Below are 22673 nucleotides of genomic sequence, written 5' to 3' on the forward strand. Positions count from 1 at the left end.
ATATGTATCTTCAATGCAATATAAGTCGTTCTGGATAAAAACATCTGCCAAATGCATAAATGTAAAATCTAAACATAAAATAAGACCATCCTATACAAATACTGTACACAGACCAAATTTATTGAAATAATGTAATACTTTTACAAAATGTCACTCACAAATTTCCATCTGTAGGTGTAACACTATTGACTCCTGATGATAATTACAACCCTTTTTAAAATACACACCACCCACCCCCCGCGGATACAATGACATAATATGTGCTTCAGTTTCAAATGTTTCAAAACAGGTTCCAGGTACTGAACTCCAGGAACATACACCACAGTGGACATCCACTTGACATGCCAGCATTCATTGGAAACTGGATCCGTGATCATTTAAAGAACAGTTTCACACGTGTCACACAGTTTGGCAGTGTCACCTGACAGCAGCAGATTAATCAAGCTTGTGCATACTGTTGGAAATCATCCCCAAACCATTACAGACGACACCGGATCATGTTGACATGGTATTCCCAAAATAAAAACGCATTATAAAAGAAACCAAATAAAAGCAGCTCCCTTTTGAGTTTTACATTGTTACTTCTAGAACAGCTCAGGGAAAAACATCCTGCCATCATGTGGTTCCTAACATGATTTACGTGATTAACACAAAAGGAGAAATTTCAAAGAATGTCCACACTGCTGTTTTTCATCAAATATAAGGATATAGGGACTTGAGCAGCATTAACATTCTGCAAAATACCTACTTTTGTGTTCCACAGATGAAAGAAGCCATGAGGGTGAATAAATGATTTTCAGCCAAACTATTCCATTAAGAAAATGTGTAGTCAATAAAGTAATGAGTTTAAAACGTCTAGCAGACAACTCACAACTTTTTAGGTCAAGAAACATCCCTTGCATAAAGAGGCCTTTCAATGTGATTGTTTTTCAGTCTAGTCCAGATTCCAGTGCAGAAAAACAAACCACTGGGGGACGCTAGGGCCTTTTTCTACTCATCCATTCCGTAAGTCATAAGCTAAAGCATGTCATAGAGCTTAGTGTTAACTGAGAGACAAGCTGTCATGTGTCCGGGCCTCGCAAGGCACAAAAATCCATTACAAAAAATTTAAAAGAAGGCCATAAATAGATAAAACGACTACAGGGCCTAAAAGAGGAGGGAAGCCAGTTCACAGAAAATGTGCACGCTGAGGTCTTTGTGCTGTCTCTACAAATCACCCAAATGGCACATAATAGGTACAAAAAGTCCACAAAAAAAAAGCAATCACACAGATAATCATGACCTTGTGTATCGGCACAGGGCGATCCAGTCCCAAACACATTACTAACCTGTCCCATTCATCCCTCAGAAGAACATCGACAGACAACGCTAATTTTTTCCATCCACCTGACTCTTTCATACCGAACCGAATTGGAAATCCTGAAAAAGGTCACTGGGGGGGCATAGGTCGCTGGCGCGTCGGGGACATGTGAGGCGAGGGCAGCTTCTCTGTGGACGTGGAGGTCGTGATGGAGCTCTGCAGGTGCACCGTCTTGTGGAACAGTTTGTTACTGATGAGGACGACCAGGGAAAAGAGGCGGAGCTGGAAGTGGCTGCATTGTTGGAAAAAACGGCAATGTTATCAGCGATAAAATCTCTTTTTTTAGTAAGTTTTAAGTAAAACAAAACAAAACAAAAAACACTTACTAGAGTTTGACTGGGGTCTTTGCTTCGTTAGCGCTGATGATGAAGAGCGGGAAGAGAATGGAGAACAAACAGCCGCTGGAAGAAAGAGTACAAGATTCAGTAGTCGCACAGAAATTATACATAAACGCTGTTGGAATACAACATATGCCTAGGAAAACACTAGGGATGTCTCAGAGTGATAAAAAAGGTGACATTTATTCACCCTCATGTCATTTCAAAACTGACTTTCTTCTGTGGAACACAAAAGAAGATATTTTCGATTTCAATTGTGTGTACCAAAAAAAAAGCACATTTTTCAAAATATCTTCTTTTGCGCTCAGCAGAAAAAAGAACAGGTTTGAAATGACAAGAGAGCAAGTAGTTGAAGACAATTTTCATTTTTGGGTGGGCTATCTCTTTAATCACAATCAGACTAAGGGGCCATTTACACAACGTTTTCAGCCAAAAACGGGAAACTTTATGCGTTTTGCCTGTTCGTTTACACGACAATGGCGTTTTGGGGAATGAAAACGCAATTTTTTGAAAACACCACCGTTATCGTTTCTGTGTAAACACCCAAAACGGGAATCTTTGAACACGGTGACGTCATGCGCATGCATAGTACGTGTTAGGTATGTAGACATGCGCAGTACGTGTCGATTTTAAAGGCAAGCGCGAACAAACATACACAACAATGGCGGAGTACATGGTACTGTTATTGCTGTTTAAGAGTTTGCTAACGCTTCTTCAGCAAAGTGTGGATTTACTTCACCAATATTACACCCAACAGCGGAGACGCATCATATACATCATATAATCGTCACTTCACTACAGGTACTGTTTACTAACAAGGTGACAGCGCCAACTACTGGCCTGGCATACGTAATACAGCGTTTTTGGCCGTTTTCGCGGATGTGTGTAAACGGGAATCGTTTTGAAAACGTTGTTGTGTATACGTGAAACTTTTTAAAAACGTTTTGGACTACATCGTTGTCGTGTGAGAATGAGTCGAAATGGACTCTGATTGTACCTTATGATGTATGACGATGGCAGCGCAGTCAGTAGTGCCATGGGCAAACCGAAGCCAAAGTAATACGGCCAGTTTCTCTCAATGTTTGACAGCCTTTGGTGCATTTCAATCCCTTCAGAAGAGATGCAATGTCAATCAGGAAAAGTTTAGAGTAGATACTCTGATCGTTTATCACACTGACTGATCAGAGGAGTCACACACTTACCGTGATTAAACCAGCGATATTCAAAGCAGTAAAGTGAGTAGAGCAGAGACATGTGCAGGAGACTGACCAACTGACCAATAGCATCAATGGGGAAGAGACTCACAATCCATCCCTGAAAAACAACAAACATAAAAGTATGTTTGAATTAGAGAGATAAACAAGTTGAGTGGAGATGTAAAGATTTCAGCAATCTTCTACCTGAATGAGGAAGAGGGCCTGGAGCAAAAGATTGAAGAGCATGTCTGCAATGATCTTGCTGACGCTGGGAAAAGGCTGAGCTTTCCGTCCAGACACTTCAAACGCCAGATCAGCAATGTCCTGCCCAGCAAAACAGAACTAAATTTACAACTTTATATTTCAAATATTACAAAACAGATATGTATATATGTAGCCTATGTGGTTCTTGAGCACCAAATCAACATTTAGGAATGATTTATGAAGGATCATGTGACACTGAAGACTGGAGTAATTCAGCTATAACATCACAAGAACAAATGATATTTTAAAATATATTAAAAATAGAAAACAATTATTTAAAGCCGTAATAAAATTTCACAAGATTTTTGCTTTGACTGTATTTTTGATCAAATAAATGCAGCCTTGGTGAGCATAAGAGACTTCTGTCAAAAACATTTAAAAGTCTTAACAACCCCAAACTTTTGTACGGTACTAGTGTACATACTGGAAACTGGGCATGCTGATGATTTTACCACTATGAAGTCCTGCCTAACTCACTAAGCATCGTAAAGTCACTGTAAAAAAATGTTTGTTTTTTTTGCTCTAATAAACTGAAAAATACAAGAATGCTGATTTCACGATTTTCACGACAAAAAAGTCTCACCTGGAACCAAATGGCATTGACTATCTTGCTAAGCACAAAAAGAGGCAGAACCCAGAGAGCACTGAATACAGATGTCAGGATGAACTCCAGCCAGGACCACACGTTACCATGCAGCGAAGGGTCACCTGAAACCAGATCAGCAGGACAAGCATAAATACAAAGACATCTGGACTATATGACATGAAAGTTCCTTAAAAGCACCACATACCTATGATTCTAGCAGTGAGGGACTGCAGCAATGGGATAAATACCCGATAAAACAGGAACAGGCTTAGCTGTGAGAGAAAACAAAAGGTATTTTTTTTATATAATAGTTTAGCCTATGCATAGTTGGCCAATAAGAGATTGAGAAACATACCCAAAATACGCCTCCATTCCAGGCACAGCACTGAAAAATTCGACTTGCTAGTTTTGGTTCACTGTTAAAGAAAGAAGCATATTTTATCAGGACTGATAGTATTATAATAAACTGAATGGATGAATTTGAATGGCACATCTACCTGTCCTGTTTCCGTTCCTCGCTCTGAGCCCGTCTCATCGCCAGGGCCCCGCTCGTTCTGCGCCTCCTCTGCTCCTCCCGCTTCTGCTGAATCCGAGCATCGAGCTTAGAGATGGTTCCAATGCCCAGGATGGAGTCCTTGATCCCCTAAAATGAAACAGAAAGATTGCCACTTGGATTAAGGCCCACTTGTGTGAATGATGTTAAAAGTTGACTGAATACAGATAAGAATACAGTAAAATAACTGATTTTAATACATTTTAAAAAAACATTTATTCCTGTGATGCAAAGCAGAATGTTTAGCATCATTACTCCAGTCTTCATTGTCACATGATCCTTCAGAAACCATTCTAATATGCTGATTTGTATTAAAAGAAAAATAAATAAAAGGCAAGCTTGTGTTTCCAACCAGGACTCAACACCAAGAACTTACAGATGTTGATGAGCTTTCAAGTAGTACATTAAAACATACCATCGCAACATTGCGGACAAACGCTTTGACACTGTCCGTCATCTCCACACCGGCTGCAGAGTCATCAACTGCAGGAGGGACAGCCAGGGGCCAGGCAAGATCTCATGACAGGAGGAGGACACGCCTGCAAACTGTCCAGAGAAAGACAACTCTTTATATCTGAGGCTTCATAACTTAACATGCTTTAATTTCAGTGTTAAGCCATTTGATCCAGCGGCTTTGAAAAAAAAAAATCCACAACACTGAAAAACATTAGTCATGAACTGAAATAAAGGAATAAATTAAACAATGTGTCATCAATTTTATTAGAGGGAACTTAGAGGCCCACAACTGAAATGACATGACATGTATGCTGAAAACATGCCCTAGTGGAACTCCATGTGACCATGATCAAGGGGTCACACATATACAATAACAATCATATTTTTACAATATATTTTGACCAGAACTAAAGCTTGGTGTAGATTAGAAAATAACACTCTATATCTCCAAAAGACCGCATAATATTTCAGGCCAAATAAGATTATCATCATTTCGATTATCAAAAAACACTGTCACGAAGCAGTTTGATGGACCAGTTCTCTAGTAAACAACAAAGCCAGCAGCATTAGCCAGTAGATCATTAGCTGAGCAGCTAAATACAGCAAAAATCAACTTTAATAGATATTATCGGACACCTATAACCATAGAAAACATGTCAACATATCAATCCAGCACATCGTACCTCATATGCCTATTTAGGCTAACATCTTCTCTTCTCCTGAAGCCTTGAAGTATCACTCTCTTTTCTCAAGCTCTCGACAAAACAGCATCAGGCCACTGCAGCTGCGCATGCGCGGTGTGGTGAGCCATATGACGGGATTTGTAGTTTTTAGACCCCGCTGATTGACAGGAACTACACCGCAGATACCCAAGCGACGCTTTCTGTTTGTTCCTAGAAACATGCCGCTTAAATGTCCCTGCCTTTTACTTGATACTGTTGGGCACTTTATTTCAGAATATATTTGAAACATTTCATAGCTCTTAAATCAGGAACACATGGCTGTTTTCAGTATAAGAAACAATCATAGGAGGCGATATGTTATTCTGTTTTTGAGTCTCGCGTGCTTTATTATATACCGACACTTCAGGTAAGGCAAAATTTCTAAGTTAAAAAGTCTTTAATATTTAATCTTTTTATATTTGATTTTTTTTTGTTTGTTTGTTTTTTTGCATGCAGCTGCACAAAAGGAATATGCTACATAAAAATAAATTTGTAAAATAATTCACTGTTCAACTCAGAATTAGCAGGGTTTTTGAATTACACGGTATTTTAATGTGTCCTTGTTAAAGTGTATTTGCATGTTTAGGTACTGAGTAATATTAATTACCAACATGTAGCCTACTTACTATAAGGTTAGGGTGAGTATTCGGTTTACGAGCATTTGAAGTAGGCTAACTATGATGTAGCATAATTTACTGTTACTACTATAGTACGTAGGCCTACGTGTAAAATAAGGACAACAATAAAATAAAATGTTACCAATATTGTAGAAGTGTATTTACAGGAAACATTTAGTTTTTAACTTCTCTTTGTAATTGTGCTTCTTGACGAATTATTCATTCATTCATTTATTCAGTTATTCGTTCATTCACTGTGCTTCTTTACGAATTCCAACTTTCAAGTATTTATTTATTTATTTACGTTAAATGCTTTAATTGTTAAAATGGTATTAGTTTCAAAATAACTAGGCCTAACTGTGCTTTACTAATTTCAACTTTCAAATATTTATTTTTGTTTGTTTATGTTAAATGATTTAATAGTTATTAACTGTCTATGATTTCAACTTTCAAGTATGTATTTATTTATTCATGATACAAATGGCAATAATCAATTTCAAAATAGTTAACTGTGCTTCTTTCTTTTGAGAATTTATTTATTTATTTATAATTATTCAATTATGAATTAATATTAATGGGCAAAAATAACTTCAAAATAATGAACTGTGCTTCTTAACAAATTCCAACTTTCATGTATTTATTTATTTGTTTGTTTTTTCAATGATTTAACTATTGAAATGTTAATGTACATTTCCTGAGGAAAATGTTCTATTTTCTCTCAGTGTTTCTTCTCTTGTTGTGTGTCCAGAGGTCCGACAGTAAAGATAAGGATAAATCGATCAATGGGTCTGAGGGTGAACTCTTCCCAGTTTACTCTGGGAGGAAAGCCCTTTCGTATTCTGGGGGGCTCTTTACACTACTTCCGCTTGCCCAGAGCTTACTGGAAGGATCGGATGGTGAAAATGAAAGCCTGTGGTCTCAACACTCTCACTGTGTAGGTTTGAAATGGACAAGCACAGTCAATGATATTGAGAAGCATTCAGTAATCAGACTGGGTTTATCTTGCAGTGATGTGCCATGGTCTCTCCATCAGCCAGAGAAAGGAGAACTACGTTTCCAGGGAGGCCTTGACATAGAGTAAGAAATCCTCCCTATCCTTTCCCTAATTCCCACATGTGAGAACATTAGCGCTATATGTGATCAGTGTATTTTGATCCTGGAAGGATCTCTCACCTGTATTTAATGCCTTGTTGGACTTTCACTCACGGTAGTTAGACAAACATCTCCGAGAGCTCCTCTGACAATACTGTAGGTCTGCTGTTGTCAGGAGGGACTTTGTTCTCATTCTTGTTTCATCCTGGTCATTATCTGCATCATTATCTGGGCTCTGCACAGCACTGGGAATACATCATTAATGTAGATCCTTGCTCTTCCATAACAACACAACCCTCCAACTGGAGAATGAGTCTAATATCATTGCAAAATTTAAAGATCTTTTAAAATCAGAGTGAGGTCTGAAGCTGTAAATGGCATGATAGAAATTCTAAAAGGTCATGTGATCAAGTGGTTACAGAAAACATTATGTTAAATGCTTAAATTATTAAAGGACAATAATTCAGTTCTAAATAATTAATTATGCTTCTTTACAAATTCCAACTTTCACACATTTATTTTATTTTTTATTTTTTGTTAAATATTCTTTAACTATGTACCGAATCAGCTCATGGGGAAATATGAATAATTAATCATAACTAGTTATAAAATCGTAATAATCCATTTTTAAGTAGTTAACGGTGCTTCTTTAACTTTCAAATATTTATTTATTTATTTAGATAAAATGGCAATAATTAATTTCTAAAAAAATAACCATGCTTCTTTACAAATTCCAGCTTTCAAGTATAGATTGATTGGTTTAGTTAGTTAGTGAAATACTTTAATTATTAAAATGGCAATAATTAATTTTTAAATAATTCACTTTACAAATTAATATTTGTATATTATATTCATTCAATATTTATAGAATTTATTTTATTTATTTTGTTAAATGCTTTAATTATTCAAATGGCAATAATTAAGTTTCTTTTGTTTCTTTACAAATTCCGACTTTCAAATATTTATTTATTTGTTTATTTTAACTATTCATTTAATACTTTATTTATAATTCTTTGACTTCTATCTGATCATTTTAGGTGTCTCATTTTTTTGCCCATCCATTTCACAGAAGTTTTCTTCACTTGGCTGCAGAGGTGGGACTCTGGGTAATTTTACGTCCAGGACCGTACATAGGCTCTGACCTTGACCTTGGAGGACTGCCCAGGTGATTTCTGCCATTGAATGAAATATAAACGGCTCTACTGTAGCATAACTTTCAAGTCGTGTCCTGCAAATTCCAGAGAAGATGTGATTAAAAACTGTGAGGCAGCATGCAAAGGCAGCATTCAAACCAAAATGATGTGCCACACTTTGTGGTAATGCATGTCATGAGGGGAATAAAAAAAACCTGTTACAAAGAGCTACAGTTAGATATCCGGTGTGTCTTCATTTTGGTAGTCCACTTTAGATATTCTACTAACTTTGCAACTACATACCAACCACCAGTCATTAGAGTATTAGTAGTCTGTCTGCTTAATATTTGCTTACAGATGGTCCTCCAACAGACATTCTCCTAAGCAGTCTTTACAAGTACATGTCAACTTCTTCTACTAACCTTAACTTACCAGTCTACTAATATTCTAATGACAGTTAGTTGCAAGCAGAATGTCTAAAGTGGACTGTCAATGTCAAGTTTAACATCACACAGAAAGAGAAATTTGTTCTACTTCTCTCACCACAAACAAACCACTTCCCTCTTCAGCTGGCTTTTGCGTGATAGAGAGATGATGCTGCGAACCACTTACCCAGGATTCATAGCGGCTGTAAACGTGTACTTCGATAAGCTCATTCCCAAAGTGGTGTCTTTCCAGGTAGGATTCTTTTTGAAACACAAGAAGTGCTAAAAAAAACGTACTCTGAGTGATCTTTGATGTTGGCCTTATATGATGTCAGTTTAAGAAAGGTGGGCCTATCATTGCCGTTCAAGTGGAGAACAAATATGGATCACATGCAAGAGATGGAAACTACATGTCATTTGTCAAAGAGGTACAGTATGAATAAACATTCCAAACTCCGATGTCATGCTTTTTCTCGATTTTAATTCAATTTCTTCCAGGCTCTCCAAGAAAGAGGCATCAGTGAAGTTCTCCTAACATCAGACGACCATGAGGGTCTAAAATATGGTGGAGTCCAAGGAGGTACAAACAAAACACGAATACCAGTGTTTAATTTTGTTATGATATGAATTTTTAAAATACCGCAATACCGGTGTATGTCGCTTAAACACATGACCAATCACTATGGAAGCAATCACTGCAATATGTAGACGCATCATTACCAATCAAAATCAATGACGTAATGCATTATTAGACCTGCCTCTTTGCATAGAAAAAATACATATACCATAAACACATGAATAATGAAAAAAAAGAAAGAAAAAGAAAAGAAAAGCTCTATAACATCATTACATCATTGATTTTGATTGGTAATGATGTGTCTACGTACTGCAGTGATTGGTCATGTTGTTTTTATATGCCTGATGAAGGTCAATCGTTGTTAGTTAATAAATATTTTGATACATTTGCAAGTGCGGATAGTGTGCGGGATTTATTCTTCTTTTTTAGTTTGTTTTGAAGTTTTGATCTTTTTTGGTTGTTTTTCCTATGCACCTATCAGTTACTTACAGGTGTGTGAGGGTGATTGTTAAATGATCCTTCAGAAATCATTCTAATAAGCTGATTTGCTGCTCAAGAAATATTTTTTATTATCAATGTTGAAAACAGTTGAGCTGTTTAATATTTTGGGGAAATTGTGATATTTTTTTTCACTTTTGATCAATGTAATGCATCATTGGTGAATAAAAGTATTAATTTCTTACTCACACACACACAATTACTGACGTCAAACTTTTGAACAGTAGATTAGATATTAACAATAAAAAGTGATTGCTGTCAAATATTCTTTCCTCCATCACAGCTTTAAGAACTCTAAATCTACAGAAAATGAATCATGATGACATCAAATATCTGGAAACACTACAGGTAGATATTTTAGTGTCTGTTTTGTAAATAAAAGTGTAATAATAAAAGTGTTCTATGAAACGTTTAACATGACTTTAATCTCATGTGCATAAAGCCCAACAGTCCTGTGCTGGTGATGGAGCTCTGGACAGGGAGGTCTGATGGATGGGGCGGTTTACACCATAGTTTACCTGCAGAGGGTAAGATGATGTGATATGACACAATAAGAAAAATGAAACATAGAAATTAATAAAATAAATAATATTTTAAATGAATCATTTAAAGCAATAATTATTGTTTTATTATACTTTTTTTTTTTTTTTTTTTAAATAGTGTTTTATTTATTTACTATTTATTTATATTAATTATTTAAAAAGCCCTTGACAAATTGCCGTTTAACACGATGAACATAAAGGGCCAACTGATGTGAAATTTCCTTTCTAATATAGACTTGCTTGCCGTGGTAAGAGAGACACTGAGACGAGGAATGTCCATCAACCTGTACATGTTCCACGGAGGGACAAACTTTGGCTTCATGAATGGGGCACTGGCCAACCCGTCTTACAAAGCTCTGGTTACAAGCTATGGTTTGTATTAAGGCCCGTTCACACCAAGGACGATAACTATAAAGATACCGATGACGATATAGTTCTAAAAATCATTCTCAATATTAAAGAATAGCAGAGTCCACACCACAGCTATAACGATAAAGGCACAGAGAAACTATATCATTGGAATCACTTTTTGTTCCAGCTGATGAACGATACAAATATTGACACCCAATCAGAATCCATCCTGCTATAACGAGCTTGAGAATTTAAAGAATCAGACGAGCGTGCGCTTAGAATAAACAGACGATATCATTAAAAAAAAAATCTTTTTATGTTTCACATGAAAAAGGATGTCAGGTTTGGAACAACATGCGGTTGGGGGTGATGATTGTGATGATCATTTTTGGTGAACTGATGTTGTACTTCACAATATGTCCAGACAGTGTGTGGAGCTATCAAGTACAGCACAAGCATTTCATGTAGGACTGAAAAATTGTATTTGAAAACGCGTAACACAAGCCTTTCTTTCTCTCTCTCTTTCTTTTAGATTATGATGCTCCTCTGTCAGAAGCAGGAGATTACACACAAAAGTACCATCTTCTCAGAGATCTTCTCAGCAGTTTCAACAGTATGTGATCCCATCCTTTAAGTAATAGGTCAACCAAAAATGACAATTTGCTGAAAATGTACACACCCTCAGGCCATCCAAGTTTGTTTCTTCGTCAAAACTGATTTGGAGAAATTTAGCATTACATCACTTGGTCACCAATTGCAGTGAATGGGTGCCGTCAGAATGAGAGTCCAAACAGCTGATAAAAACATCACAATAATCCACAAGTAATCCACACCACTCCAGTCCATCGATTAACATCTTGTGAAGTGAAAAGGTGCGTGTTTGTAAGAAACAAATCCATCATTAAGGCTTTTTTTACTTTAAACTGCTGCTTCTGGACAAAATACCCAGACATAATCCGTAATAATGCTTCCTCCAATGCAAAAGTCCATCCCCTGTTGTCCTCTCACATCAAAATCCACCATTATATTTGTTTAGAATGGTTTTCAACTGTTTTCACATGTAAATGGTGCTAGATCTGTGCATATTTCTCTCCTGATGCAGATAAGACAACTTTTATACTGGAGAAAGCAATATTAGATAGAGGACTCGTATTTTAGCCAGAAACAACGGTTTGAAGTTTAAAACATCTTAAAGGGTTAGTTCACCCAAAAATGAAAATTAGCCCATAAATTACTCACCCTCAAGTCATCCTAGGTGTATATGACTTTCTTCTTTCAGACGAATCCAGTCGGAGTTATATTAAAAATTGTCTTTGATCTTTCAAGCTGTTTAATGGCACTCAGCGGGTGTTGCATGCATCAGTCCAAAAGAAGTTAAATGTGTACAGTTGTACACGGAAGCAGCTCTGAGCGGATGACGTATGAGGTCAGTGCTGCGCATGCGCAGCTCAGAAGTGACACACGCGGAAGCACAGGGGAGAGATCAAAACAAAACAACGGTCACTAATTAGAAGTACAAAACGAGGATTTGTAAAGAAGAATGTCGGAGGATTTCGATATAAGCCAAGAGGAGACTGGTTTTCCTTTGCTAAAGTAAGGAAACTTTGCTTCCTTTGCTCCTGTTAACAAACGTTGGTTTTCATGAGACTCACCGGCGCATGCGCAGCACTGACCTCATACGTCATCAGCCCGGAGCTGCTTCCGTGTACAACTGTTGGCGCAAGCTACATTAAAGTGATTATTACGTTTTGAATATGGATATTTTTCTTACAAAAATGCATCGATTCGCTACAGGAGGCCTTTGTTCACCCCCCGGAGCCGTGTGAGACACTTTTTTTTTTTTATGGATGGGCGCTTTTTATTTAACTTCTTTTGGACTGATGCATGCAACACCCGCTGAGTGCCATGAAACAGCTTGAAAGATCAAAGACCATTTTTAATATAACTCCGACTGGATTCGTCTGAAAGAAGAAAGTCATATACACCTAGGATGACTTGAGGGTGAGTAATTTATGGGCTAATTTTCATTTTTGGGTGAACTAACCCTTTACAGATAGATTTGTTTGTTATAAACACGCAGCTTTTTGCACATTCATCTTGGATTCTTTCAATATTTTGGATGCTGTACAACATATTATCGGTTTATATTATTTTCCTCCTGTCCATGTGGCCTTTTTGGAAAAGTTACTACATTGTGTCTAATAATAACATGCTCACGTGTTTTCTGAGCTGTGCTGATTTCTCTGATGCTCTTCAGGTGAAATCCTCTCTGAGATGCCTGGTCTCCGCTGGAAAGAAGATTATGAGGCAACCATATTGTTCCAGCATCTGTCCCTGTGGGACGCTCTGCCATACACACATGAGGTAAGAAGTCTACATGACCCTGACTTTACCCTGAGAAACAGAAACATTTACTCTGAGAAATGAATCTCAAAATCCAACTTCTTTACCCTCGAGCCTTTCAAATCCCAATTCCCGGTCAATATGGAGAATCTGCCTGTGAATAACGGTAACGGCCAGGCATATGGATACACCCTCTATGAGACCACCATCATCAGAGGAGGCTCCTTAAAATCAGGACGCAACATCCAAGACAGAGCCCTGGTTAGTGCTGATAAACTGTTAAGCTGGGCTGTTGTATATGAATATGCATCTGCTCTAATTTAATTTTAATCAGGATTTCCCCCCTAGGTTTTTTTGAACCAAAGTTTCATTGGCATTTTTCATCACAGAAATGTAGAATTAGCTGTTCCTGATGGAAAGGTATGATTTAATTTTTTTTTACATCTTTATATCTTATTTTTGTTCTGTTAATGTTGAGTTGGTCTATTAAAAAACATGATCTTATAATTGTAATATCTTGTAATAATATCCATCCCATTTTCTATCTATTAATATAATATATAAAAACATAAACTCTACAGTTCAAATGCTTAGGGTCAGTAAGATTTTTCTTTGAAAGAAAGAAAATTAATACTTTAATCCAGCAAGGAAACATTAAATTGCTCAAAAGTGACAGTAAAGACATTTATAATGTTTCACCAGAGAACCCTAAAAAAAAATGTATCACGGTTTCCACAAAAATAAGCAGCACAGCTGTTTTCAATATTGAGAATAATAAGAATTGCAGCAAGTCAGCATATTAGAATGATTTCTGAAGACTGGCGTAATGATCCTGAAAATTCAGCTTTAACATCACAGGAATAAACTGCATTTTAAAATATATTCAAATAGAAAATAGTTCTTTTAAATTATAATATTTTACAATATTACTGTTTTTACTGTATTTTTAATCAAATAAATGAATTGACTATTGATTATCTGTAGGAGAAACGCACTTTGAGTCTGCTGGTGGAGAACTGTGGACGTGTGCATTACGGTAAAGACATGGACAACCAGCGCAAAGGTACAGTTAATGACCATCAGTGCTTTGTGTTTTAAGATGTCACAGTCTCTCTGAAACATATTATAACTATCAACCTATTAAAAATCTGTTTTCAGGTATTGTTGGGAACATTTTATTAAATCATACGCCTCTTAGAGACTTCACAATATATAGCCTGGATATGACTCCTGACTTTATTGACAGGTGAGTAAAATCTTACTATGTGACAGGCCATGAAAGATAAAAGAAAAGTAATCATCGATGCTTTTATTTCAGCTTGTACAGGGCACCTTGGAAGTCTGTCCCTAACAAACCAAGCTTCCCAGGATTTTTCCAGGGAAGGTTATTCGTGAATGGATATCCCAGTGACACTTTCATGAAGCTGCCAGTGAGTTTAATGAAATAGCACAAGATTCGAACTCTTAAAAGTAATAGTTCACCCATGAAAATGAGTTGAAAGTGTACTCACCCTCAGGCCATTCACTATGCAGATGAGTTTGTTTCTTCATCAAAACAGATTTTTTGAAAAATGTAGCATTACATCACTTGCTCACCAATGGGTCCTCTCTGCAGTGAATGGGTGCCGTCAGAATGAGAGCTGATAAAAACATCACAAAAATCCATACCACTCCAGTCCTTGTGAAGTGAAAAGCTACAAGTTTGTAAAAAAAAAACAATTCCAGCATTAAGGCGTTTTAAATTTCAACCATTGCTTCTGGCCAAAATACGAATTTATAATCCATAATAACACTTCCTCCTATAAAAAATATTCTTCCCTTGTTGTCATCTCACATCAAAATCCACCAACATATTCGTTTAGAACGGTTTTGGACTGTTTTCACTTAGAAATGGTGTTTGATCGTATTTTACCCTTAAAGCAATAGCTTGAAATTTGAAACATCTTAATGATGAATTTGTTTATCACAACGTGGCTTTTTGGTTTACAACACGTTAATTGGTGGACTGGAGTCATGTGGATTCCTTGTGGATTATTGTGACGTTATCATCAGCTGTTTGGAATCTCATTCTGACGGCACCCATTCACTGCAGAGGACCCATTGGTGAGAAAGTGACACTAAATTTCTCCAAATCCGTTCCAATGAAGAAACAAACTCATCTACATCTTGAATGGCCTGAGGGTGAGTACATTTTCAGCAAATTTTCATTTTAGGGTGAACTACTCTTTAAAAATTTGGTTAGAAATATTGTACTGATTATTATGTCCCCATGCAGGGTTGGAGTAAGGGTGTAGTCTTCATTAATGGCCAAAACATCGGACGGTACTGGGATGCTGGACCACAGCAAGCTCTGTTTCTACCAGGACCCTTCCTCAACAGTGGAATGAACCAGGTCAGTTTATATACATTTCCATATATAAATTTATGCTATATAGATTTTTTGGTATGTGTTTGAAGAATTACTGCAAATGTCAATGTTGAACCACTGATCTATAATAGAGATATAGATCAGTGTGTTGAACCCATGTAATATTATTTAGAATCTTGAATAAAATGTTTGGAATTTTAGTGGTGGAATTTGTTTCCATGGCAACAAATCAACAAAAATTCTCTGTTTTTCTTTTATTCAACAGGTGATTGTGTTTGAAGAAGCAGAAGCGGATTTTAAAATCCAGTTTGAAGATTCTCCTGATCTGGGAATGACAGCTGACATCTAATGAACAAAATTCAAGAATGTTTTATGTAAATCAACATACGGCTAAAGGACACAGGACTCTACTATCAAATACATAAACACTATCAAAGTGCCTGAACAAAAATGAAATGAGCAAAAACTTGTATGTCACTGTTGGATTGTTAAAACATTAATAGCACATTTGTATTAATAGCATGGCTTTGCATTCCATGATATTATCTCAAATGTTTTCATGAAAAAGTGCAGTCTTGCTGGGGACTTTGTAATTTTGTGTTCGAATGGAAAATGTTTGAGCATGTTGAGATGGACTGCCTATTATAACTCAGTTGAGGGTGTGTGTTTGAATGACAGCTTCATTTGTTAGCAAGACACAAGGTAGATTTAGGTTTTTGATTGTCTCATGCTGTTTACTGGCTGAAATTGGTCATATTAGTGCAACATTTAGTTTATTTTTATATGAAAATGTAAATGTTGCACTGGCCATGTATGCAACAGGATTTTTCTTTTCAGTAATTTCCACAGGCAGCCAATTGGTTACATGAGTGCATTTACTGTAGATCCAGCGTTATTGTGTTGTTTTCCCTTTGTGCAAACACTGAGAAAGATTTTATATTTAGCCTAAACTGTATTTTTGATTTGAGGTTTGTTCAAATTGAACTTGTAGCATTGTTTATGCTACAGACATACTGTGCATGATACCTCATATTTTTACAGTTCAATTTAGGAAGGATCTTTTTAAACCATCAGACTTTGGCCTAAATTTTATCTGGCAGACAATAAAACAGGTTTTAAAAAATCCAACTTGAGCCATATCTATGGGCAGAATATGATTGTGTGATCGTGTGACAACAACCACCTAGCAATTAAGCGTTCATCAAATACTATTTCCATCTAAACTTCAACTCAAATCAGCTTTGTAAACTTCTTTTAGAATCAATGTTTTCCAGAGCATTTTCTGGAATAAATCACTTAAATCCTTTTTTAACTGAGAATTGTTCTTCAATGAGAGTGTCTTAAGTCTGGAATACACTGCACGACTTTTAAAATCTGGACAAATCTTAAAACACTATGCATTAAAAACTTTGACAACTTTGTAAATGGTTTCAGAAAAAACAGGGCATCATACACTAAATGAGTGAAAATCACGCATTAAATATGCAGTATTGCATTTTTACACCGAATTTTGAGCAGACAAAATAAAAAGAGTGTGCCCATCATACACCCTGTGATTTTCTGTAAAATCCGCACTGTAAGAAAATGCTTGTAATTTGAATGGTAAATGGTTATCAGATATGGTGAAAAACGATACATATATTGGAAGATTTCATGTAAAATACTCTTAAATACAGTTTTTGAAAGTAAAAAGGCAAGTCAAAAAGAGCATCTTATAATTTAGTGGAAAATTGGTCCTTGTGCGACACTTTGATCATTTTTCATTAAAAAAAAAATCTTAGTTTTTTGTTATCAGTTATGTACATTAGGGCTTTACGTATGTTACATCTCATGTTGTTAAATTAATGGTTATTGCATTATTTAAGTCTCATGTGTTACCATGATGGTGGTTTGTATTTTTGTGGATGAAACTGTGCACCTTCTAATTATTAATATTCGCAGCTTGTGGAAAAGCGACTTGAACTTTGATTCATCGTGTGGCTCCCTCTTTACCACCTGTGGTTTTTATGATAGTTGTCAGTTTCTTCTAAAGGTGCCAAACAGATTCTAGTACTTTGGCATTTTGCCATTATAAGACAATGACGTTATTTAACTCTAAATTAGTTCAGTCTGTAAAATCTGTACTATATTTTTTGCAATAAGGTTCTAGCAACTTCAGCTGCTGTTTTTTTAACCATACATTTTATAGATTATTTTTTACAGCGTGTCAACTTTTGCCCAATATCTGTAGACTGGCTGTGACTTTTTAACATGCATCGACTCCTCCAGACTGCAAATCAGGGCAAAAATCTGGGCAAAAGTCGTGTAGTGTATTCCAGCCTTAAGTCAAATACTTCAATGTGTCTCTGATTGTTTACATTCAATGCAGTAAACAATATGTTTTATTACTTCTGTTACAGATACTTAGGCTTCGTTCAACTTCAAAAACAGTATGAAAGCAGTTCATTATACTTCCATGCTGCCATTCGTGAATCCCTTTTTTCCTTCATTCACAAGCAAGGGTCTTTCTGTCCGGGTGTGCCAAACCAGTATCTAAAAAAACAAAAAGATGAACACATTTTTCTGTTAACATTGACAAGCCTTTTGATTTCAAGCCAGGTTATGAAGATTCAGATTCACAACTGACCTTTGTGCAGTTAGCGGCTTTGGGTTCCAGGTCACTGAGGGTGACCAGATCCTGTAGCAGACTACTTTCCTGGTATCCACCTTTTACCCCTTTTAACTTAAAGTAGGCTTGAGGTTTGCGAAGGATGAGCTGAAGGTTCACGGCAAACCCAGCCATGTCGATGGCAAAAGGTCGACGAGGGTCAAACACCGTCCTCCAGCCGAACACTTTGCCTTGAGAGTTGATTTTGGGCGATTCGTATCGGAGACCTCCGACGAAGGCGACCGGCCATACTGACGCTTTACGAGTCCAACGCATCTGCGGTATGAGGAAGATGGAATCGGTTAAGCGTAACGACACTATGAACGGTAGACCAAACGTACCGTACCTCCTCGAACAGCTCCAAGCTGTAAGTATTGTCATCATCTGCAAAATACACGACTCCTTTATGAATGGAGTTTGGGTTGATGTTCTCCCTGAGCCAGTGGAGAGCCAGGTTCCTCTGCATGGTGCCTCGTGGGATACGTATATTTCTGGGCTTCTTTTGTGTCTTGAGATTCTCAGGTGTCTCTACATTCAAGTGAGTGTAATTCAGTCCCGTGTTCTCCAGCAGCCTGGACATCAGAGCCGTCTTCTGCGCCGAGTCCTCCACCACCAGCCAGTGAAGGTTGGGGACGTGTAGGAAGGTGTTAGTGAGGCGGGTCAACTCGGCCTTCTGGACGGGTCTACTGTAAGTTGGCGTTATTACGTGAAGAGTTGGCAATGTGTCAGACCAGGGTGGAGGTCGCTGGTGGATGTACCTCATCTGGTTGGCCTTAGTGATGCGCTTGTTCTCCGTGACGCAGGACTCATGAAGTCGAAAGCCTCTTTGGTGAGCTTTACTGGCCCTAGTTCTGTTATCTGTCCATCAAAAAATAAATAAAAAATTGGGGGTTTTATTTTTGTGGTGCATCCAGTGTCATAGTACACAGCACTTGCCATTATTGCACAAAAGTGGCATACTATTGACATGCAAGGCATTTGATTGCACTATATCAAGAAGTAAACAAAAATGTGAGTGAGCAGTACTTGCAATTTCCAAAAAAAACACGTTTCATAAAAGTATATAATGCACTAACATTTGTGAGCTAATATTTTAAATGTGACCACATTGCTACTACTAAAATTGTCAGTGAGCTGTACTTGCAAATTCCAAAATTATAAAACCATGTTTCATAAAAGTATATTGCTCTAATGTTTGTGAGCTAAATGTGACCACATCGCCACTAAACGAGGCCGCTGGAGTGATTGCTAATGAATACACGGCTCGATAGCAGCAGAGCTTTTATTATGCCACAGTCGACCGCTTCTGCTTCTTCTGGTCATGCGTATGTGGGGTAAAACAGCGCTGTTTTATACTAGATATATTTGAGTGTATTGAAAGTTCCGTTATAATGCTACTCTGTGCGTTCGTCACCTGTCTAATAATATTTGGGGTTTCCATGTTTTCAACGGAAAAATCGAGGGGTTATGATGTCATTGGCAGGTGACACAATGACACTAAAAAATACTATGACCGTGTCACTAGTTAAAATGGCTTATTTCTCTGGATTTAAACATTCTTCAAAACATTTGGGATAATGTAAGTACACAAGTCAGCAAAATATATAACACTGTTCTAGTGGTTTTGGGATATTTTAATCAAAAAAATCTTACATATTGTGCCTTTAAGACACTGCATAATATCTATCCAACTAACTCCCAAATTGCTACTTTTGCTGATGTTTCTAGTTTGCGTATTCTGTAAGACTGAGGAAGACACTTTGCTTAGTTTATTTTATAACTGTGATCAGATACATGTGAATGTGATCTAGATTTTTCGCTGAAATATAGCCTACGTTTCTTTATTTTTCTGACAGTAACCATGCTGTTGAACTTCTGTAAATTTCTTTGTTTTGCATTGCAAATTTTTTCATTCACAAGGACAAAGTCCCCAACATGCTGCCTAGATATGTCTTTCTTGCTGAAAATGTAAACACTGTAAAATCTCTTAAATTCATAAATAATAGAATAACGTATTTCTGATATCTTTTTTTACAGACTGAGGTTTCCTTCGTTTACCTCTTTGTACTTTTTTTCGTTCATTTCACTTTATGTTCTTCGTACTTCAAATAGCCTACGTTGCTGTTTCTTCTACTTTGCAATGAAATATATAATAAAGCCATGCTACCGTCTCAACCGGATAAGCAACCGGATGTGCCACCACAACGTCCAACGGCATGTGCTAGTGGCACAAAAAGTATCCACCTGTTTCCGGGGGGCGCTACTGTAAAAAAGAACATGGGTACAACTTCCGGCGAGGCGGCGGAAGTAGTATACCAATGGTATTTTGTGTGCTAATTAGCGAAGAGGCCAAGTGTTTTTCGGGTCTTTTCCACTGTCGGGCCGGTGCGAGCCAGTGCTTTCAGTAGGCCGGGCGGGGCTAATAGCCTCAGACCTGTAGCACCGAGCCCAAAATCACGCTACGTTTCCACCGTCGGGCCAGAAGCTCCGCTGCGCTTCACTAAAACCCGCCTTTACACGCCTCTCTGGAACAACGACACGCAACCCCATCATTTCCCCAACAAAGAGAAGTTATCAGAAATAAATCACTGTAACTAGCGAGATCACAAAACGAACATGATAAAAGCGGCCGTTTGTTTGCATGTTTTGTTGTTTTCTTAAAGATTTAAAACCAAAGCGTTTTACCAGTTTTACAATGATAAGTGCTACATTGATTAATTAGTTTGTGTCAGGATTGATAATTAGTCACACAGAAATAAAGTGGTATTTACCGTTATTTCACAAAAGAAAGACACACATAGCCTATTATTCAGTCGTGACTGTTTCTGTTTATTTGTAGTCACAGACAGTTTAGGTCTACATCACATTTAGAAAGAATGATCATTTCTTATCATTTTCCATCAAAAATACGACCATGAGTTAGCTTTAGTACTCTCTCCAGTCCCAATACATTATTATATTTTCAGTCAGAAAAACAGTGAGCTCCCGAACAAAAACTAGGTTAATGATTTATGACATACGCGGAGCTAAATATGAACATCAGGTATAAAGAGAGGAGACTTATTGACAGATAAAATATGTAAATAAATAAATACATCACTTGTCTGATTTTTTCAGGCGGTCGTATTTACTATGTTTACTCAAATCTTCGCTTGTTTACTTTGAAACGGAAGACGTTCCCACTTTTGACGCAAGGCCTCATGGGGCGTAGGAAACTTGTCGATAGCATTTCACTAAATGCATAAATTCTCTTGTAGCATTTTAAAGGTAAGAATGATATTAGTATTTACCTTTAGGAACTGGAATCAGGGAGTTGCCAGCGCGCTGGTGCCAAAATGTGATCAATAAAGTCCACGGTAACAAAATCAAAAAGAGTGCCAGGACGTCCCTTCTTTTCGGCATGTCTTATCTGTGGCAAAAAATAAATAAATAAACAAAATAACTGAATGAACACCGGTAAAATTCAACCGTTTTACTAGCGGTTACCGGTAGTTAATTAACTCGCTGAAAGATATATGAGATTAATCGGACGAAGACAATACATAAACGTATATTACAACTTATCTGCCCAAAATGACGTGAATGCGAAAGTGAACTTGAACTTATGTTATAAAAATGCCGGTTCCCTAGTAAAACATTGATAATGATTAACTACATGGTTCCTGCGGGTCTTAAAAAAAGTCTTAAATTTAGTTGTATCAAATTTAAGGCCTTAAAAAGTCTTAAATTGTACAAGTCTTAATTATGATTTCAAGAGGTCTTAAATTTGGGGACAGAAAGCCCAGAATTGCAATATGGCTGAATGTGACGATTAAACTTCAAAAGGCTATGATTTCATTAAATAAACATGAGCGTTGCAGGTTCAAAGTCCGGTGCTGCGCTGCTTTATGTTCTGCTGTTACCGGGGAAACAGTTATATTTCTACCCACTGATCTATATATGACCCACTGTTCTATATTATAGATCAGTTGTTTCTACCAAATGCTTCACCTGCTGGCAGAGAATAAATGAGCATTTTCAATAAAACTGTTGTTTTGTTCAGAGTTCAGACCAATGCGAAAATCAACCCATGTTTTTACCCTGCAAACACGCAGAACTTTAAATGTGAACTGGTGATTTGATAAGAAGACAATGCATTTTAAAATCTGAACAGTATAGGGGTGTGCGATATGTATGGTCTGCGATAATATCGTAATTGTTGTTTTAACATTTTAGACACCATATTTCCTGCTTTTGCTCTATTTCTCCAACAAAAGTCATTCCAGACACAGCCACAGCACTGTTTTGCGTCTCTGAGCAACATGACGGTGTTTCGTTCCTGAATGAATCAACCGTTTAAATCAGGACTGTCCAAACTCGGTCCTGGAGGGCCAGTGTCCTGCAAAGTTTAACTTCAACCAATTAAACAGCTAATAAAGCTCTAACTAGGCATACTGGAAAATACCAGGCAGGTGTTGAGGCAAGTTGGAGCTAAACTCTGCAGGACACCGGCCCTCCAGGACCGAGTTTGGACACCCCTGGTTTAAATGATTCGGTTCAGTCCCAATGACTCACTTAACAGTGACTTGCTGCCACCTACTGGCAGTTTTAATTTCACATTTAAGG

At 37.2% G+C, this 22673-nt stretch overlaps 3 protein-coding genes across 6 annotated transcripts in view; 1 reads left to right on the forward strand and 2 right to left on the reverse strand.

The window, feature by feature from the left end:
- Positions 1-99: 99 nt before the first annotated feature.
- LOC107758692 (etoposide-induced protein 2.4 homolog) lies at positions 100-5533 on the reverse strand. Its single transcript, XM_016576492.1, has 11 exons — positions 5437-5533; positions 4713-4843; positions 4242-4387; positions 4100-4160; positions 3950-4016; positions 3742-3866; positions 3099-3218; positions 2901-3012; positions 2696-2807; positions 1687-1761; positions 100-1592 (listed from the first exon to the last, which is right to left on the reverse strand). The coding sequence occupies exons 2-11, from the start codon at positions 4752-4754 to the stop codon at positions 1430-1432; spliced, it is 1023 nt and encodes a 340-aa protein (XP_016431978.1). The 5' UTR covers positions 4755-4843; positions 5437-5533; the 3' UTR covers positions 100-1429.
- Positions 5534-5595: 62 nt separating this feature from the next.
- On the forward strand, positions 5596-17084 carry LOC107758691 (beta-galactosidase-1-like protein 2). Its single transcript, XM_016576491.1, has 19 exons — positions 5596-5842; positions 6841-7026; positions 7101-7169; positions 8254-8349; positions 8887-8995; positions 9078-9170; positions 9241-9322; positions 10101-10165; positions 10260-10344; positions 10594-10731; positions 11243-11323; positions 12968-13074; positions 13168-13314; positions 13402-13473; positions 14038-14116; positions 14212-14299; positions 14372-14483; positions 15329-15445; positions 15687-17084. Exons 1-19 carry the CDS (start codon positions 5751-5753, stop codon positions 15768-15770), a joined length of 1902 nt encoding a protein of 633 aa, XP_016431977.1. The 5' UTR covers positions 5596-5750; the 3' UTR covers positions 15771-17084.
- A 649-nt stretch (positions 17085-17733) lies between these two features.
- Positions 17734-22673, reverse strand: part of b3gat1b (beta-1,3-glucuronyltransferase 1 (glucuronosyltransferase P) b) — a 9648-nt gene continuing 4708 nt past the window's right edge. For all 4 annotated transcript variants that reach the window (XM_016576495.1, XM_016576493.1, XM_016576496.1 and 1 more), the window contains 4 exons: positions 21359-21477; positions 18415-18926; positions 18048-18344; positions 17734-17953 (listed from right to left, as the gene is read on the reverse strand). In XM_016576495.1, coding sequence (XP_016431981.1) covers positions 17867-17953; positions 18048-18344; positions 18415-18926; positions 21359-21470 — 1008 coding nt within the window. In that variant the 5' untranslated portion in view covers positions 21471-21477 and the 3' untranslated portion in view covers positions 17734-17866. The remainder of the gene's footprint in view (positions 17954-18047; positions 18345-18414; positions 18927-21358; positions 21478-22673) is intronic.

This window comes from Sinocyclocheilus rhinocerous, unplaced genomic scaffold, assembly GCF_001515625.1.
Source record: "Sinocyclocheilus rhinocerous isolate Xijiao unplaced genomic scaffold, SAMN03320098_v1.1 scaffold623, whole genome shotgun sequence".
Classification (NCBI taxonomy): domain Eukaryota; kingdom Metazoa; phylum Chordata; class Actinopteri; order Cypriniformes; family Cyprinidae; genus Sinocyclocheilus; species Sinocyclocheilus rhinocerous.

What these genes read in the sequence shown, in the direction of transcription:
- LOC107758692 (XM_016576492.1), bottom strand. Translation starts at nt 4,754, where the DNA reads ATGACGGACAGTGTCAAAGCGTTTGTCCGCAATGTTGCGATG. An exon ending in TCAATGCCATTTGGTTCCAG is followed by an intron (nt 3,219 to 3,741) that starts GTGAGACTTTTT and finishes TTTGCTGGGCAG; the next exon opens with GACATTGCTGATCTGGCGTT. An exon ending in CCATCGTCATACATCATAAG is followed by an intron (nt 1,762 to 2,695) that starts GTACAATCAGAG and finishes TCTTTCTTCCAG; the next exon opens with CGGCTGTTTGTTCTCCATTC.
- LOC107758691 (XM_016576491.1), top strand. Translation starts at nt 5,751, where the DNA reads ATGGCTGTTTTCAGTATAAGAAACAATCATAGGAGGCGATATGTTATT. An exon ending in ACATGTCATTTGTCAAAGAG is followed by an intron (nt 9,171 to 9,240) that starts GTACAGTATGAA and finishes AATTTCTTCCAG; the next exon opens with GCTCTCCAAGAAAGAGGCAT. An exon ending in TAGCTGTTCCTGATGGAAAG is followed by an intron (nt 13,474 to 14,037) that starts GTATGATTTAAT and finishes GATTATCTGTAG; the next exon opens with GAGAAACGCACTTTGAGTCT.